The following is an 18,124-nucleotide window of genomic DNA, read 5'->3' as shown; positions in this document are numbered from 1 at the left end:
TTAAAAATATGCTTCCTTTTTTTTTAGCAAACTAATGGCCAGTGAGGCCAATATAAGTTTTCATAATACTATATCTCTGACCACACCTTCCTAATGCTTAATGCTGTAACCATTTGTAACAAAAGAGAAAAATATGATTGGTTAGTATGCCTTTGATCTTGATGTGTGCCATTATATTAAAATGTAAAAAAATTACATTTATTCTTTTGAATTTTATGATAAAATTTACAAAATGTGTACGTTTTATTAAAAGTACCTAATTAAAAGCACATTGCGACTACTGACATTTAATAATCCCCATTAATATCATAATAATTATATCATATATTTAAACGACAGATTCAGTTAATGATTTTGTCTCTTTATAAAACCTTCTTTGCCCAAAACTAAAACAAACAACAAACAAAAATCTATCGTAAACTTTCAGTTTAAACCATTTTGGTCTTTCCTAAGAATAATGTCTTTTATCCACTGACAGAAACTATCAGTGTCGATCAGACTGTGGCTCAGGCTTTCAAGCTGCGTGCCTACCAAGACGTCATCATCAATATTGTGGATCCAAAGGTATTTCATACTGAAATACTAAATTATTAAATGGTTATATTATATATTATATATAGACAATATTTACCACCTAATGTCTTAATGCTTGATTGAAATTGAAAAGGAGGTGACTTTGGATCTGGTGGAGCTCACCTTTAAAGATCAGTATATTGGGCGAGGAGACATGTGGCGACTAAAGAAGAGCTTAGTGAGTAGATAAAGTAGAAATCTGCATCTTTGTTCATTTTTTGTTGACTAACATTGATCCTGATGTCTCTGTTTTGTTGTTTCAGGTGAGCACATGTGCATATGTGACACAGAAAGTAGAGTTTGCAGGAATCAGGTAACAACATCTACTAAGAAATAAATACTGTCTGGAATACTGGATTATGATTGGTTAATTTAAGTATTCTAATGTTAGAAGTATTGATATAATGACTTTTTATTATGTCAAATGTAACATGCACTACTGTTCAAAAGTTTGGGGCAGTAAGATTCTTTTAAAAAAATTAAGGATGTAAAATATATAGATGTATATATATAAAAAAATATATATTTAATATATTTAATATATATCATAAAATATTTATGACATGATTAATGATTTCTATTCATTTACGAGTCCTGTATTAAAAATGATTGAGCATCAGATTGACATATTATGCTAATTTCTGAAGGGTCATGTGACACTAATTTTAGTTGCTGATGATTCTGCTGGCATTTTTACATCACAAGAATAAGTGACATGTTTTTACAAATTTAATCAATTACAAAATTTTGTACACATTTAGTAAATTTTTTTTACACATTTAATAATATTACTTGTTTATTGTATATCTAATAAAATAAATTTAGCCTTCATAAGCATAAAAGGCTGATTTATTTAGGTGTATACTTAAACACATACACACACACACACACACACAGAAAGTTAAACTCAATAGCTCACTAACTCAAAACTTTGAATATTTATGTTTAACTTTACAATAACAGGAATTTTATCATGATTTTAGGGCCCAGGCCAGTGAATTGTGGGTAAAAGGAGAAAAGGTCACTTGTGGCTACATTAGTGAGGATACACGGGTGAGAAATGCAGAGAAACTGTTTTATTACATATTTTGCACAATTGTATCACATCATTTTAAATCAAATCTATTTAGGTGGTCTTTCGCTCCACCTCTGCGATGGTTTATATATTCATCCAGATGAGCTGTGAGATGTGGGACTTCGATATCTACGGTAAAGACGTATTTTACTGTTTTACTTTTATACTTGTTTATATCTTTTATGAGATCATTTAAACTCTGTCTGTCTGTATTTACAGGTGATCTTTATTTTGAGAAGGCTGTCAATGGTTTCCTTTCAGATCTGTTTGCCAAATGGAAAGTAGGTGTCAACTTTATCAAGCCCTGTTATAATGTAATGATTATTGTGATCTGAACATGATTAATACCATATCTACACCTGATATTAACATTTTTATCAGTCTAATCACAAGTAGACAAGGCTAAATACAGGCATTAATGGTTTTAAAACATTTTGAGCTTATCCATATTTGACAACTTGCTATGGCACAGTCAAACCAGAAATACAGTGCATCCGGAAAGTTTTCATATCGCTTTACTTTTTACACATTTCTTAGTGTTACAGGCTTATTCCAAAATTTATATTTCCTCAAAATACTACACACAATACCCCATAATGACAATGTGAAAAATATTTTCTGTAATAGTTGCAAATTTATTAAAAATAAAAAACCTGAAAAATCACATGTACAGAAGTATTCACAGCTTTTGCCATGAAGCTTGAAATTGAGCTCAGGCATACTCTCCTTTCCACTGATCATTCATAAACAAAATGTGGAGATTTCTTGGAAACCTAATCCTCAATGTTTTCCTAGACTCCCTGTAGTATCCTTTTAAGTTTCTTTTTGTTTTTACTGTGATGGATTTTTAGCTAACTAAACTATACTGTACTGTACTGTACTATACTATACTATATTATACTGTACTGTACTATACTATACTATAGTGTCTTTCACACACTAGAAAAAAAATATCAAAAATAATTTTTGGTGTCTGAATAAATTTTGGCTTAACTGTTGTCAAAAAGCAAGGCATGGTTGCTTAGCAGTGTTGGGGGTAAAGCATTACAAGCAACATGAGTTACATAATATTACTGGTAAAGTAAGTTTGTCAAATATTAATTAATGATATTTGAGTTACTTTTTTAAAAAAATGTAATGTAAGTTACTTTGTAATTGAATTAATTAGCTTAAAAAAAATTTAACGATTTAGCGTAAAATGAAAAAGTAACCCAAAAGTAACACATTCCACATTACTTAGCATAAAAAGTAAGGAAGTAACGCAACTAGATATGTTTAGGGGAGTAATCAATGTTGTAATGCATTACATTTAAAAGTAACTTTCCCCAAAAATTGGTGGTTAGCACATTTGCCTCACAGTAAGAAGGTTACTGGTGCAAGTCCCAGGTGGACCAGAGGTCATTTCAATTCAATTCAATTCAGCTTTATTTGTATAGCGCTTTTACAATGTGGATTGTGTCAAAGCAGCTTCACATAAATGGTCATAGTAACTGGAACAGTGTAGTTCAGTTTTTAGTGTTTAAGTTCAGTTCAGTTTAGCTCAGTTCAGTGTGATTTAAAATCATTACTGAGAGTTCAAACACTGAAGAGCAAATTCATCGATGCGTAGCTCTACCAATTCTGAACCATGTGAGCCAGTGGCGACAGCGGAGAGGGAAAAAAAAAACCTTGAGAGAACCAGACTCAGTTGGGCACGACCATTTTTAATTTAAAGCTGGCCTCAGCGAAGACTCGTCTGTCCCTGGAGCGTCATTGGAATCAGACTCATGTTCTCCACTCCCCATGACTATCAGCGCAGCAGCAGCTCAGGATATGGCCTGGTCCCGGATATGGAAACCTTGGGATCATCTCGTCGCTGGTCTTGGATCCAATCAGTGACTCCGCATAATCTTAGGACCTCGGGATGAGTATCCCCAGGTGGAAAAAGAGGATAGAGAGAATAATTAGCGTAGCTGCTGTTCAGAGTGTATATAAACAAGATGCAGGAGCCTGTGTGGAAACCCGCTAAGTGATGCATTGAGTGTATGCTTTACTAAACAGAAAGGTCTTTAATCTAGTTTTGAACTAGTTTTCATAACATGACACTCAGTGTGAAGTTTTCATGTTATGCTTGTTCCTTATTGGGTTTCATTCTTATTTAAAAATTGTGGTCAAATGAATTAAAACACTGACATGAGAGCATGTTTTCATATCTACTCACCCAAAAAGTAATTGTTATGGCATGTGTTGTAAGAATTTGCATGCGTGTGTGTTATCAAATGAATGAAGATGTTTTCTCTTTTGTTTGTATGTTTCTATTTGCATGTGATTTCTTAACGTGCGGTGCGTTTGAGCTCTCTCAACTACCATAATGATCATCACACTGGGGTGTGTTTATGAACAACATTGTAGTTGCCGTATAAGAGTTTTCTATTACTACAAAAAGAGGAAAGGGTCTCCGTAACATCAGAAACAGAGCCTGTTCTTGTTATGGGATTGATTTTGTGAACTTTGCACCTCTGCTTTTAGGAGAAGAACTGCAGTCATGAGGTGACAGTGGTGCTGTTCTCTCGCACCTTCTATTCTGCCAAAACACTGGGTAAGTCTTTCACTTCTACATCACACCCTGGGCCATATCACTGAAGAACAGTAAACAATCATACATTTTTCTTCTTTTAGAGGAGTTTCCAGAGAGCCAAAGAGCATCAGTTCGACAAGACCATGAAGGCCGCTATTATGAGGATTTCTACAGGTCAGGAAGTTCACAGAGTAAAGGAATTGTTCACCAAAAAACTGAATTGTAATCCAGATTTTCTCGCCCCTCACTTGTTTCAAACCTGTTTTTTTTTCAAATATATTAAAGATATAGAAGTTTTAAGCTATTTTGAAAATTTTGTAGTATCTTTTTTTTTACCATGGATGTCAATGACTGACGGATTTAAACATCTATCAAAATGAACAGTTTGAAACAAGTGAAGGGCGGAGGCAGCACGGTGGTTCAGTGGGTACCACAATCGCCTCACAGCAAAAAGGTTGTTGGTTCGAGCCTCGGCTGGATCAGTTGGCGTTTCTGTGTGGAGTTTGCATGTTCTCCCTGTGTTTGTGTGGGTTTCCTCTGGGTGCTCTGGTTTCCCCCAATAGTCCAAAGACATGTGGGTACAGGTGAATTGGGTAAGCTAAATTGTCTATAGTGTGTGTGTGTGTGTGTATGAGTGTATATGGATGTTTCCCAGTGATGGGTTGCAGCTGGAAGGGCATTCGCTGCGTAAAACATATGCTGGATAAATTGGTGGTTCATTTAATTTTTACCAATTCGTTCATTTCTTTCATCCACAGTGGAATGAACCGCCAACTTTTCCAGCACATGTTTTACACATTGAATGCCCTTCCAGCTGCAACCCATCTCTGGGAAACATCCATACACACTCAAACACTACGAACAATTTAGCCTACCCAATTCACCTGTACCGCATGTCTTTGGACTGTGGGGGAAACCAGAGCACCCGGAGGAAACCCACGCAAACGCGAGGAGAACATGCAAACTCCAGGATATACACAGATATATAACAAATATCTAGACATCGTCCAGCCATGTTTAGATAACTATGTAAATATGTGCTTTGCTTCATTTATTTCTGTCTGAAAACTAAACACATTTTGTGGTGGTTTAAACAGCATTCATCATTTGATCATATCCTGTATTTTCAGGGTGGTGGCCCAGAATGAAAGGCGTGATGAGTGGATGTCTCTCCTTGTTACCATTAAGAAGCTCTTTATACAGTATCCTGTACTGGTGCGGCTTAAAGGAGCAGGTGTGTATGCACATGTAATCATTATAGAAATAAATAGCAAATAAATGCTTTCAAATGTTTTATAATGCTCATACATTTATAAAAGTAAAAACAGTAATTTTGGATTTATGCTTTCTGGTGCAATTTGTATATTTTAACAATTAATATACTGTATTCCTGTAATAGCAGAGCTGAATTTTCTGCATCATAATCATTTCCTCAGTTTTGATTTGGTTCGATTATTAATTGTAGTGTTGTAATTAGGGTTATTAATTTAATTATAAAACTTTTATTTCAGATTTTTTCAGTACTGTTTAACTAAATCTACTAACTATACTTTTTACATTTTTCATTTTAAAACTTAATATGAATGTCAAAAACACACAGCAAAATTACTTAACTATAAAAACAGTTAAAAAGAAATAGAACGTGTACAATTTTTACTCATGCAAACTAATAATAAAAACTACAATATTTCATTTAACTAAAATAGCACTGCTAAAATTTGCAAACAGTAAGCAGGATTCTTTGCTGTATACAAATTTTGTTAAAGAGAAATATTTTGTCACATTAAAAATCTCTCAGCCACTTTTATTACTAATTTTATGCATCCTCACTTAGAGTATTTATTTACAGTCTTTAACTTTTAACTAAGTAATTTTACTTTTGAATGATGAACACCATAGCAATTTATTCCATTGTTATTTGATTATTTAAAAATTCCAAGACTTTATTACCAAGACTTACACATTTACATCAATATTACAGATGGATTTCCATGTGGACACAACTCCACTTCTGCTCAAGGAAATTACCTGGAAGCAATCAACTTGTCTTTCAATGGTTTGTTTTTGTGTATTTAGTGTACATTCTTCAGTAGAGCTGTTATTGCATGATCGGTGTCCTGTTTGTCTCTTTTAGTGTTTGATAAGCACTACATCAACCGTAACTTTGACCGCACTGGTCAGATGTCAGTGGTCATAACTCCAGGAGTGGGTGTTTTTGAAGTCGACCGATTGCTCATGATCCTCACCAAACAGCGCATGATTGACAACGGTCAGTGAGCGTGCACTTCAGACACTGCTGATCTTATTTCTTGAGGTTAATGCTGATGAAATGGTATGTTTCTGATAGGCATTGGTGTTGATCTGGTGTGTATGGGAGAACAGCCCCTTCACGCTGTTCCACTCTTCAAGGTTAGTGTACTCCATATTAAAGCCCAAAATGTACTTTGTTTTTAGCCACATGATTTAATGAACTGCCTTTGTAAACAAATAGCTATTTGATGGTGTTTGCAAGCGCATGTGTTAAAGAAAGATCCTTGTCCAGCATTTATCATTTTCTCTTTAGTAAGTTATGTGCGATTAGTTATAATTAGGGATGGGACTTTTCACATAAAAAAAAAAAAAAAAATGGTTTAATTCATTCATTTACCTTCAGCGTTGTCCCTTTATTCATCAGGGGTCACCACAGTGGAATGAACCGCCAACTTTTCCAGCATATATTTTACACAGCGGATGACTTCCACCTGCAACCCAGTACTGGGAAACACCCATACACTCTTACAGTAGCTACATTTCCACCCACCTGTTTTTATGCGCATGTTGGATATGCGCATAAAAACGGTTGATGAAAAAAAGATGCGCATAAAAAGTGCGCATAAAAAACGTATGCGCATAATTGAGTAGGATAAACTTTTGATTCGATAAGAAAAGATGCACGTAAACTACAATGGGAACACTTTTACCGAACTAATTACAGTTGCATTTATGTGCATTAAAAAAGTCATGTGATTTTGTTATAAGAGATCATGTGATGATAAAAATGTGTGTGAATGGACAAACGAGCAGGCTTAACACACTGCAAACCATTCTGAAATGTTGTTTTGGTCATTCTAAAACGCCTTAACTATTTCAGTATTAGTGTTACTATATTATTAATAACCTCCACAATCAAGAGCGTCTGTGCTTCGTGTCTCATGCCTTTAAACACCACCATGTGTTCACTGTGTGTCCACTGAGGTGCATGTCATTTCAAAAGATTCACGCAGCTTCTCCTACCGCAGTAAATTCTATTGTACTGTTGATATTTAGCGCCTGATAATCAGGAAGTGACGATTTTGTTCGCTTTAACTCGTTGGATGGACACGCTGCTTTATTTGCACATCTTTTATACGATAATCCAGTTTTGTGCATAGAGTTAATTCGCATTTTTGGATGGAAACATAGCTACTGACACACATGCACTACTGCCAATTTAGTTTAACGTTATTCAATTAACTTATATCGAATGTCTGTAGACTGTAAGGGAAACTGGAGCACCCAGAGGAAACCCACGCAAACACAGGGAGAACATGCAAACTCCACACAGAAATGCCAACTGACCCAGTCCGGACTTGAACCAGCAACCTTTTTGCAGTGAGTCGACAGTGCTAACCACTGAGCCACTGTGTCGCCCCAAAAAGTTGGTTTATGTGTTTGTTTTATTTATTTATACAGGGACATGAGATGTTGTTCCAGAGTTAGCTATAAAGTTAATTTACGTCTGTAGTCCCTCTTGTCACTGCTCGTTACATTTTTGGCTGTACACTTTTTTTTAGCTTATGGAGAAGCGACTGTTAATACCAAATTTATACCAAAATTTTATACATTTTGTTTCACTTTTGCTGATTTTAACCCTGTTTCCACCAAAAATAAAAAAATAAAAACAACCAGAAAAATAGCAGTAGTTTCACCTCTATCAAGATGCACTGACTTAAAAAAACTAAATCTGGCACCCTGTCAGTAATGCAACTACAATATAAAAAGCAGGTACACAAGGTGCATATGCATTGAACACATGATTAGAATAATCAGGCTGTACTGGCCCAGTATGCACACTCACTTCTGATGATAAAATGTCTGTGGTGCGCCGTGTGTTCACATGCCCTAGTACAATATAAAAAAATCTAATCTATAGTTTGGGTTTTAGGTTAAGGAATTTCTGCATAAAATTGTAAAAAATGACATCTTTGTATCGTTTCTGTTAGTTGCATAACCGCACAGTACATGGAGACTCCAGAATTGGTGATGATTACAACCTGCCTCACTGGATCAACCACAGGTGAGATATGTTGCTTGGTGTTTACCAGGTTGTACTGGATGATATACTGTAAGAAAGGTTAAAGTTAGACCATTTCTGAGTTTCAATTACATGGGCTTATGTCCATCTTTCACAGAGACTGTTCACTTAAAAATAAGTGAAGATGAGAGAAAATTAAAATAATAATGACTAGGTCATGACTAGGAACAGACGGAATCTGTGGACAATTTTTGCTATTTCTGCCAGAATGTTGATAAAAATCTGCGGATTTATGCCGAATAGTTTTGGGAGTATCAATCACTAAAACCTTAATATGTGAAATAAAAAGTAATATCTTTTTAACTTTAATGTTTACAAAACAAACCCAATTACATCCACTTTATTTAATAAAAAAGCAAGTCTATCATATAATACATCAACTAAAAGACAGAAAATATTACCTTACAAAACTGTGTTGTAAATAAACCATATAAATATTTTTGTATATTGGTCAATAATATTACTGAAATTAATTTAAAAACTGAATAAATATACATTTACACACACATTAACACAAGTAAATTAATAGATTCGATGGGCTACAAATCTGCGGAATTCTGCGCGTGCAGATTATGTGTGGGCCTAGTCATGCCTCATTTCTGTTACAGAAACATCCAGACAATCAGATGTGTCGGTAAAAAAAGGGGCATACTCTGTGGATCTGTGGCCTAGTTTAAACCTGGAATTAAGTAGCATTTTTGTCAGTCTGGTTACAAATAAACAACTAAATACAAAGTGTAAATAAGATCTAAAATGTTCTGAGCTTGTCCACTTTTAACCACTTTCTGAGTCCTCTTGTATAAGTGACTTAGAGAATTATGAAATAAGAGGGAGATGCTTTTTTAGGTATGTAAAAGGGATAGTTCAAGTCAGAATTATTAGCCCTCCTGTTAATATTTTTCCCCTATTTTGTTTAATTGAGAGAAGATTTTTTTTCAACCCATTTTTAACATAATAGTTTTAATAATTTATCTTTAATAACTGATTTATTTTATCTTTGGCATGATGACAGTGAATAATATTTGACTAGATATTTTTCTAGACACGTCTATACAGCTGAAAGTGACATTTAAAGGCTTAACTAGGTTAATTAGGGTAACTAGGCAGGATAGGGTAAGTAGGCGAGTTATTGTATAATGATGGTTTGTTCTGTAGAATATCAAAAAATATAGCTTAAAGGAGCTAATCATTTTGACCATAAAATGTTTTTTTAAAAATTAAAACCTGCTTTTATTCTAGCTGAAATTAAACAAATAAGACCTTCTCCAGAAGAAAAAAAATATTATCACTGTGAAAATTTTCTTGCTCTGTAAAACATAATTTAGGTAATATTTAAAAAAGAAAATAAAAAAATCTAAAGGGGGGCTAATAATTCTGATTTCAACTGTATACCACCATTTAAATCTTATCAGCATATATTCACCCACAAGTTGTACCTAACTTTGTTGTCAGTTAATTTTTGTTTTCCCGTGGAACACAAAAAAAGGTATTTTGAAGAATGTTGAAAACCAGTAATCGCTGACATCCATAGTAGGGGAAAAAATACATGTGGCTACTGCTTCCCAACATCTTCATTTGTGTTCAACAGGGAAAAAAACCTGTAATTTGTCTCAGTGGTGATCGAATCACTGAAATCACATGAATTTCAGTCAGAAACAGGGGCTTGGTATAATAATGTATAATAATAATAAATGTGATTTTTACAGCTTTTACACATCAAAGAGTCAAAACTCTTGCAGCTGTTTTACACCTCGGATCAAGCTGGCTGGAAAGAAGGTTAGAAATGTCACACTTTCACTGAACAACAGCTTGTGACTTTGTTATTGTTATTATGAGAAGGTATTCATGCCTGTAAAACTGCTAATGAAGCAGCTGTCTCTTTGATTCATTTTCACTTTAAGGTTCATGCTGAGAAAGCCAAAAACAGCAAAGAACATTGTAAGTCATTGTCGCTATTAGTTTTTTGGAATTGATAGTTGTTGTATGTTTGCAGCGTTCTGATTTGATGTGGATTTATTTGGTTTTTTTTCCTTAGCTCTTGGCGCTCCCAAAGATGCTGAGAACAGCCTTCCCATCCAGGTGGATTATGATGCGTATGATTCTCAGGTCTTCAGGCTTCCTGGGCCCTCCAGAGCTCAGAGGTCCACCAACTTTAGGTACATTAGACAAATGAAAAACATATAGATTCAAAGCTTAGAAGGTACTTAAAAACAAACAGGTCCTTGAAAATGCTTGTATTCAATCTGAAGTTAAATTGCTGTCAAAAACCAAGAAAAAGCAATGAGAAATTCTTGATTTTAAAATGTTACTTGTTAATTTTGTACAATGACTATGACAAATAATGCAAATTTTAACAATATTTCAGAAACTGCATGCATTTTAATATTACCTTTATAGTTTTCAGCAAATTTTATTCAAATATTTTTTTTAAATGAGACAATCAAAACATTATCATCTCTTATTTTATTGTAAATATTAAGTGTAAGTGAACTGTTAAGGACAGTAAGGATTTTCATATATATATATATATATATATATATATATATATATATATATATATATATATATATATATATATATATATATATATATACTGGTGGTAGGCGTGCGTTGATATGAGGCCACAGCCCGAGTGTCTTACACCCAATCCCAATTCTACACCTTAGCCCTTCCCCTTCCCCTTGTCCCTAATTCTCTTTAGCTTAAAGGCGTAGATACTCCTTCCAACTGAGATTTTTCAGGACCACACTCAAACACAAATTAGTATTTTTTTGTCATTATTACAAAGTTTTACAACAAACAAGCGCATGTTTTAATACGTTCATAACTGCCTTCGTGTTTTACCGTCATGCTTCAATAAAACACTCTAGCAGTCTAGCAGTCATTCTGTCAATCGATGACAACCGAATCCCCTGTAAGAAAAGTATAGTGGCTGGAAATGAGCTTTTTACAGTGTCTGCTATAATGTTAATGTTGTTTTTGGTATGAATATAGCCACAGTTAAATGCACAGTATTACGATCTTATTGCCACATTATATCGTTATGATGACATAATATATGCTTTCAGTGATTTCCTCTCAATAAATCCAAATAAATAACTCAACTGGAATAACTACAGCAGTCGTGATCGTCGATCTCATATGAAGCAAGAGATCGCAGTGACATATGATGATGTCTTCAGGTGTTGTAGTGCTGTCCCAATTCTTAGGGGTACATTTTGAAGCCCCTCCCCTTCACATTCCTGAAGGGCCATGGGTAAGGGAATGGGGTTCTTCTTTCTTTCTATTTACGGAACTAGTCTGCAATAACGAAAATAGGAGACTCATTAGAAACAAACAGATGGTCAACCAAAAAGTAACTCAGGGTTATACAAAGAGTGGCCAACACAAAATACACACATTCCTGATATGCGAGTCCCATTTCACACTCAATACACTACAATTACTATGGTATAAATACAGCACTTACAAAAGAGAGAGATCAACTTAGAAAGTCACTTACCAGTTTTATAATGATTTCATCAGCTGTAGTTTAAAATTACGGTGGGTTTTTCCTCCTCTATGCCTATTATGCAGTGTCTGTCGCCATCTTGTGGATAAACAACGTAAACCTTCTTTGCTCTGCTTAATGACAGGCTGATGGATGCCACTGTACTGTATCTCTGAAATTAAAAATATTTAAAATAAGCACTATCTTTATAAATAAACTGCAATGTTCCAATCTCACCTAAAAAGGCCTCAAAAGTACATTGTGTTGCCCAACAGCTGCAATATTTGTTTAACTGTAAAGAGTTTATTCATCTGCTGTCACTTGTGCGCCAAGTAATACAGAAGGGTAAGATTTGAAATCATATATTCAGTAAAATGAACTCAATATACTTTCACAAACATGTATTTTTCGTTCACATCACCCCGCTTTAAAATTAACAGTGTTCAGAAAGGGAGAATAAAAGTAAAAAGAAAAAACACAGAAACCTAAACAAATGTATTTTAAAGTATGTGGGAAAAACACAATACAAATATTTCAAAACAGTTCCTTGATCTTTTTGCTAGTTTGGCTTGCTTGATTTTATTTAAATTATATCAGTCACTTTGAAATATAAGTTGCAGCATATTTAGGTAAAAAAATGTAATTTATATAACTTGAAAAATGTGCCATTTAAAAATGTTAAAACTGCCTCACTTGCAGTTAAGTGAAATTTTTTTTGTGTGTTGATTATTTAATCAATTTGATTAACTAATTATTAAGGTGCCGCAAGTAATCATTTTCTTCTATTAGTTGGTTTTATGCTGCCAATATGTGGACACTTTATAAGAAAAGCTTACAAGATTTTGCCTTTGCTTATCTACGAAAGCCTGACTGATTTAAATATTCTCCTACTGTGAGGCATACTGTTAAAGCAAGAAATGTATTCTTTTTAATCTACAAGTGCTATTCGGTCAAGAGCAGTGGGTAACTTTTCTGTGTTTCTTTTGTAGTTCGAGTCATATTAACAGCACAGACAGTAATAGGTACTGTATATTACACTGCTGTCAATTTAATACACAGATCTAATATAAACATTAGATTTCTTTCCCTGCTGTTAACATTCATAAAAGTAACCAACGATGTTTATATGTACTTGGTGTGTTTTTGATATAACCTTGTGTGTATTTTGACTCTTGACTCTAATTATGATTAAGAATGGTCATTTCACATGAGCATGAGAGACATGATAAAAATCATGTTTTGTCTTGATTTTTATTTTGCATAAATGTTTGGTTTTAAAGCTAGTTAAAATGTAAAATGTTGGTGTCTGTACAAAATGCACTGGAATGCATCACTGTTTAAGTATTAGTTCATCCAAAAATTAATATTCTGTTATTAATTACTCACCCTCACATTGTTCCAACCCCCAGAGACCTTTGTTCATATTTGGAGCACAAATTAAGATACTTTAGATAAAATCTGAAAGCTTTCTCTTCATTTATAGACAGCAAGGGTTCCCAACTCCCAAAGTCCAAAAAAATCCCCAAAGAATCCTTGACACTGACCATACCTGCCTTTAGTGGTTTAATCGGGATATTTGCAAGCTCAAGAATACTCATATAATACAAAAATAATGACTTTAATTAACAGTTTTTTTCCTCTGTGTCAGGCTTGGCTGCACCTCTGACATTTATCTCAGAAATGTCTGCACTTTGTTTCAAAGCATATTGCGTGGTGTCATTCAGGAGATACATGTCACTGCACAGTGCTCATGAATGCGCACACTATACTGACATTGATGAGAAAAAAATGTTGAACGAAGTTGTTAATTTTATGTTCAAACAAAAGAATTCTTGCAGCCTTATAATAATCTGATAAAGGATGTTTTTTGGTATTTTTCTGGACTTTTCTGCTCTATAGAGGATGAGAGAGCTCTCAGATTTCATTTAAAACATTTTAATTTGTGTTCCAAAGACGAAAAAGTTCTCAGGGGGTTGGAACAGCATGAGAGTGAGTAATTATTTTTGGGTGAACTAAGCCTTTAAGATCATAAATTCATCAGTTTGACCAACTTCATCTGTCTGTATGTTGGTTTACACATTCATCCTGTGATCGCGTGTTTCAGGTCAAGTCGGGAGCGGGAGTCAGTCAGCAGGAAGAGCTGGGGCTCTGCAGACGTGGGCAGCTCTCCTCCAAACCGCCATACAGGACCAGATGAACAGAGGAGCCTGGCGTCAGATGACAGTTTGGGCCACATGTCCAACATCCTGCTCATCCCACGTCCAGCTCAGGGCCAATACGAGGTCAGCAGCTCTCTGGGCTACACCAGCTGCACAAGAGGTACAGAACCATTCAGCATGCGCCTTTGTGTTGAAGCAAACAAAAACATCTTGTTAACATTCACTGCTACTCTTTTGTCTGGCCGTTACAGAATTGTTGGAAAAAATGGTAGAATCTCAAAGGGACTCCAGTGCTCCGGGACGCTTTACCGTAGGAAGTGCTGAGTCCACTCTACATGTGCGGCCGGGTGGTTATACACCCCAGAGGGCCCTCATCAACCCGTTTGCTCCCTCACGCATGCCTATGAAACTCACATCCAATCGCCGCCGCTGGATGCACACGTTTCCCGTGGGTAAGGGAGACACCTCTTGTTTATGATTGTATTCATTCTGTGGTGGTCAAACATTTTTCACAATGAGCACTTTTATTTGAGGGTGCTTTCACACCTGCCTCATTTAGTTCAGTTTAAACAAACTAGAAGTAGTTTTTTGGGGGGGGGGGGGGGGGTGCCTCAGGTGCAACAAAACAACAAAATAAGTACTTTCGTTTGAAAGTATACCGAGACAACCTCTTCAAGCAGATCCTGGTATGCTTTCAAACACTAGAATACTAGAGCAGTTTACTTGAGCAGGTCATTTGTGAACCAATCCAAACACAAAAAGTTCTTCTTTTGTTGGACTAAACCAGCTGCTGTAGTCAGCTGCGATGTAAATTCTGGGATGAGAATGTTTTTTGACACTTTACTGCAATTATGACAGTATGCAGACAAACATGGAGTTGTGGGGAGGTCCATACTGTCAGCTGACGTTTCCTTCACTCTTTGTTTACGTCCATGTGTTGTGCATGTGAGTTTTCCCTCCGTTAATTAATCTGAACAATCAAAATGCAGTTCAGTAAATTCATCCAGCCAATTATGGTTAGTTTCAACTGGTTTGGTTCAGAGCAGTCATTCTGGTGTAAAATATTATTTGCAAAACCAAAATGGCTGAAAAATGGGACAGTATCATTTTCAAGGAATCTTACTACAGGTGTGAAAGCTCACTGACTTGCATACAAACTGCACTCCAATGATTTTTTACTACAAAGTGTGTCAAAATTATTTATTATTTATTCAATTTCTGACCTTGTTTATCAAGAAAGGCAGAAAAACTTTTATGGATTCCATTCATTTTTTTTTTCTCATATTACGTATTAGCTTCATCTCAAATGGCACACTATACACTATGCTCTGTATGTACTTATCTACTAACAAACTCAACAGCATATGTATGTATGTATGCAGTGTCATCCCAAATGGAACATTAATGTTTTTTTACTTAGCAGAATATCAAACCATTTCTCTGATGACCTTTGACAGTTGCCAAATTAGCAAAATGAAAGACCAAACTACCAAATAATACCTGCCATGAGTATAACTGCATTCACCATCAGGAGACGGTTGCAATCTCGTAGAATTTTGCTTTCACAAGTCAAAATAGACAAAGTAATCTAACATCTAGGGCTGCACGATTAATCGAAAAAAGATCATCATCTCGATTCAATCCTACACACGATCTTAATTCAGCTTTTCTACAATTCAGCCAATTAAATTTTCAAGGTCAGGAGAAAAGCAAGGCAGTCGCAAAAGCTTCACAGCAACACTGACACCTTCAAATGGCGTTCAAAGTGTCACATAATGTTTTTATAAGGTATAATTCACCCAAAAACGTAATTTCTGTCTTCATGTAATGATGTATTCATGGCCGGGAAATCACACGTGAGCTGACCGCCAGCTAACGAGAACACGCGGGTGCATGCATGACGCCTACTTTAGTAAACACAAACTGCATAGGCTGTAAATTACAGGTAATGTTTAGTGTGTTGCATAGAGCGATTGGCTGAGGGCTGTGCGGGAGGTTTGACTGGCATGTGTGTGTTTTTTTCTCACAGTGACAGACAGCAGCCATGATTCTCACTCATGAAAGTGTAACCTGTGCGCACATCATTTAAATGATCATATGGCATTTTAGATTTATGATTGCGACAAGCATTTGATATGTGTTTTCTTTCATAGCGAACACATAGTCTTGTGCATGAAAATAAATGTTTACTGTGTCAGTATAACTACACTAGCCTATATATATAATGTTGAATATAGTGCAAAAAGCAATCGGATAATGACAAAATTCCAATTTTACTAGTGAAAACAAATGGTCTAATAATGTTATCAATGACAAATGACAAGCACATGTCTTAAACGAAATAAATCAACTTATAAAACGTAAAAAATCTGCCTCTTCCACTGCACGGGCAAAGCAGTGGCCGTTGTGTGTGATAAGTGCCACTCATTGCCCTCTTCTTTTTATCGGTTGAATAAGTGCACTATTCCGATTATTAAAGTGCACTTATTCTTTTTTGATATTTCAGTGTGAACACACTACTTACACGATTTATACTAAAAAATGGCACAGAAAAGTGCATAAGTATGTAATTTGGGATTCCCCTATTGTCTTATTGTGCATGCACTTTGCCATAGACAAGAGCGAAAAAGTGGCTGGAAGTAATTAATTTTCAACGGGAGCCACCAGCAAGGTCCAACAAAAGTGTGCACATCAAAGAGAGTTGAATTCAGATCAACTCTATGGTAATGATCTATATAATTATATATTATCTTATAGGTGGCAACATATCAGTCTGCCGGTTTATAGGATTTAAGAGAATACAGTCCAATAAACTTGGTTTCCAACCACATTGGTTCTCAAGCTAAACAAAGTACAGATGTTGATTAGTTCTATGATGGGTTTACCAGTTTGTTATGTATAATGCACACAAATTAACGTTAACGTGAAGACCAAAGCTATTAAACATCCTCTATAAACAGCATGTTGAGACTACCACTCAAACATGAACATAAAGAAATAAAATATGACTTCATACACTTTAATAAATGAAGCTCGTCACATGCTGCAAAAGTCACAGTACGTGATTTTACTGATTTCCACATGAAACTGAGCTTTGCAGAAGAATGAATGTGGACTGCTGCAAAGCGGATACGATAATGATGCAGTAATTGTTTAATCTGTTTTTTTTTTCACAATCATTGGAGGCCAACATAAAAATTCAAGTTATTTGATTAAAATTAATGGTTAAAATTAATTTGATTAACTGCACAGACCAAGCAGAGAGTCACTTGCCTTTTTTTTATTCACCCTGTCTGCTGTTTTAGCTTTGGACAAGTATGCATTTTTTTATGTGGCACAATTTCACTAAGCTAAAGTCAAATCATATATTTTGAAATGATACATTATGTAAAATGAAAACAGTATTGGAATTAGACAATTTTCTTGTAAAAAAAAAAGGCAATTGTAATTGGCTAGGAACCCTCAAGATCAGTGGCTCACTCTAATATTGTGTGGATGTTCCAGGTCCTTCAGGAGAGCCGATTCAGATCCACCATCAGACGCGTCAGAACATGGCTGAGCTGCAGGGCAGTGAGCAGAGAGACCCGGCTCGTACCTCTGCTGAGCTGCTGGAACTGGCCTATCATGAAGCCACAGGAAGGTCAGTCAATTACTGATAAGAGAGGGATTCTTCAAAGAGGGCGAACACACCATCAGATTGTCACAATGGTGTTACTGCTTGTGTTATAGTAAGCGGACAGCGTCCCGTCATGCTGGAGAGAATGGACTGTACATCAGTGGAGTTCCGGACAACATCTCTGGAAGCCCAGCTAGTAGCTCCAGCACTGGTGAATTATTTTCTCTTACATAACCTCCAATTTTACAGTGGCCACTAAAATATATTTAGTTTATATGAATGTGTGAATACCTTTTTGACTTTTATGAGTTGTTTTTTTTA

At 35.4% G+C, this 18,124-nt stretch overlaps 1 protein-coding gene across 27 annotated transcripts in view; it reads left to right on the top strand.

Moving 5' to 3' along the window:
* The window catches only part of depdc5 (DEP domain containing 5, GATOR1 subcomplex subunit), a 49,387-nt gene that overhangs the window by 1,796 nt on the left and 29,467 nt on the right, over positions 1-18,124 (top strand). For 14 of the 27 annotated variants that reach the window (XM_087270398.1, XM_087270390.1, XM_087270386.1 and 11 more), the window contains exons 4-23: positions 479-564; positions 668-751; positions 837-886; positions 1,557-1,626; positions 1,704-1,782; positions 1,868-1,929; positions 4,157-4,226; positions 4,307-4,379; positions 5,336-5,439; positions 6,187-6,261; positions 6,340-6,474; positions 6,553-6,614; positions 8,447-8,520; positions 10,245-10,314; positions 10,440-10,476; positions 10,574-10,694; positions 14,133-14,347; positions 14,439-14,639; positions 17,692-17,827; positions 17,917-18,014. In XM_087270398.1, coding sequence (XP_087126524.1) covers positions 479-564; positions 668-751; positions 837-886; positions 1,557-1,626; positions 1,704-1,782; positions 1,868-1,929; positions 4,157-4,226; positions 4,307-4,379; positions 5,336-5,439; positions 6,187-6,261; positions 6,340-6,474; positions 6,553-6,614; positions 8,447-8,520; positions 10,245-10,314; positions 10,440-10,476; positions 10,574-10,694; positions 14,133-14,347; positions 14,439-14,639; positions 17,692-17,827; positions 17,917-18,014 — 1,902 coding nt within the window. Of the gene's footprint in view, positions 1-478; positions 565-667; positions 752-836; positions 887-1,556; positions 1,627-1,703; positions 1,783-1,867; positions 1,930-4,156; positions 4,227-4,306; positions 4,380-5,335; positions 5,440-6,186; positions 6,262-6,339; positions 6,475-6,552; positions 6,615-8,446; positions 8,521-10,244; positions 10,315-10,439; positions 10,477-10,573; positions 10,695-13,017; positions 13,051-14,132; positions 14,348-14,438; positions 14,640-17,691; positions 17,828-17,916; positions 18,015-18,124 lie in introns of all 27 variants that reach the window. The other 13 variants (XM_087270395.1, XM_087270388.1, XM_087270382.1 and 10 more) reach the window with 1 other exon arrangement.

This window comes from Danio rerio, chromosome 10 (assembly GCF_052040795.2).
Source record: "Danio rerio strain M-AB ecotype USA chromosome 10, GRCz13ab, whole genome shotgun sequence".
NCBI lineage: Eukaryota > Metazoa > Chordata > Actinopteri > Cypriniformes > Danionidae > Danio > Danio rerio.
Note: the sequence above shows the minus strand (reverse complement) of the source record. Positions and strands in the feature narration are given on the sequence as shown.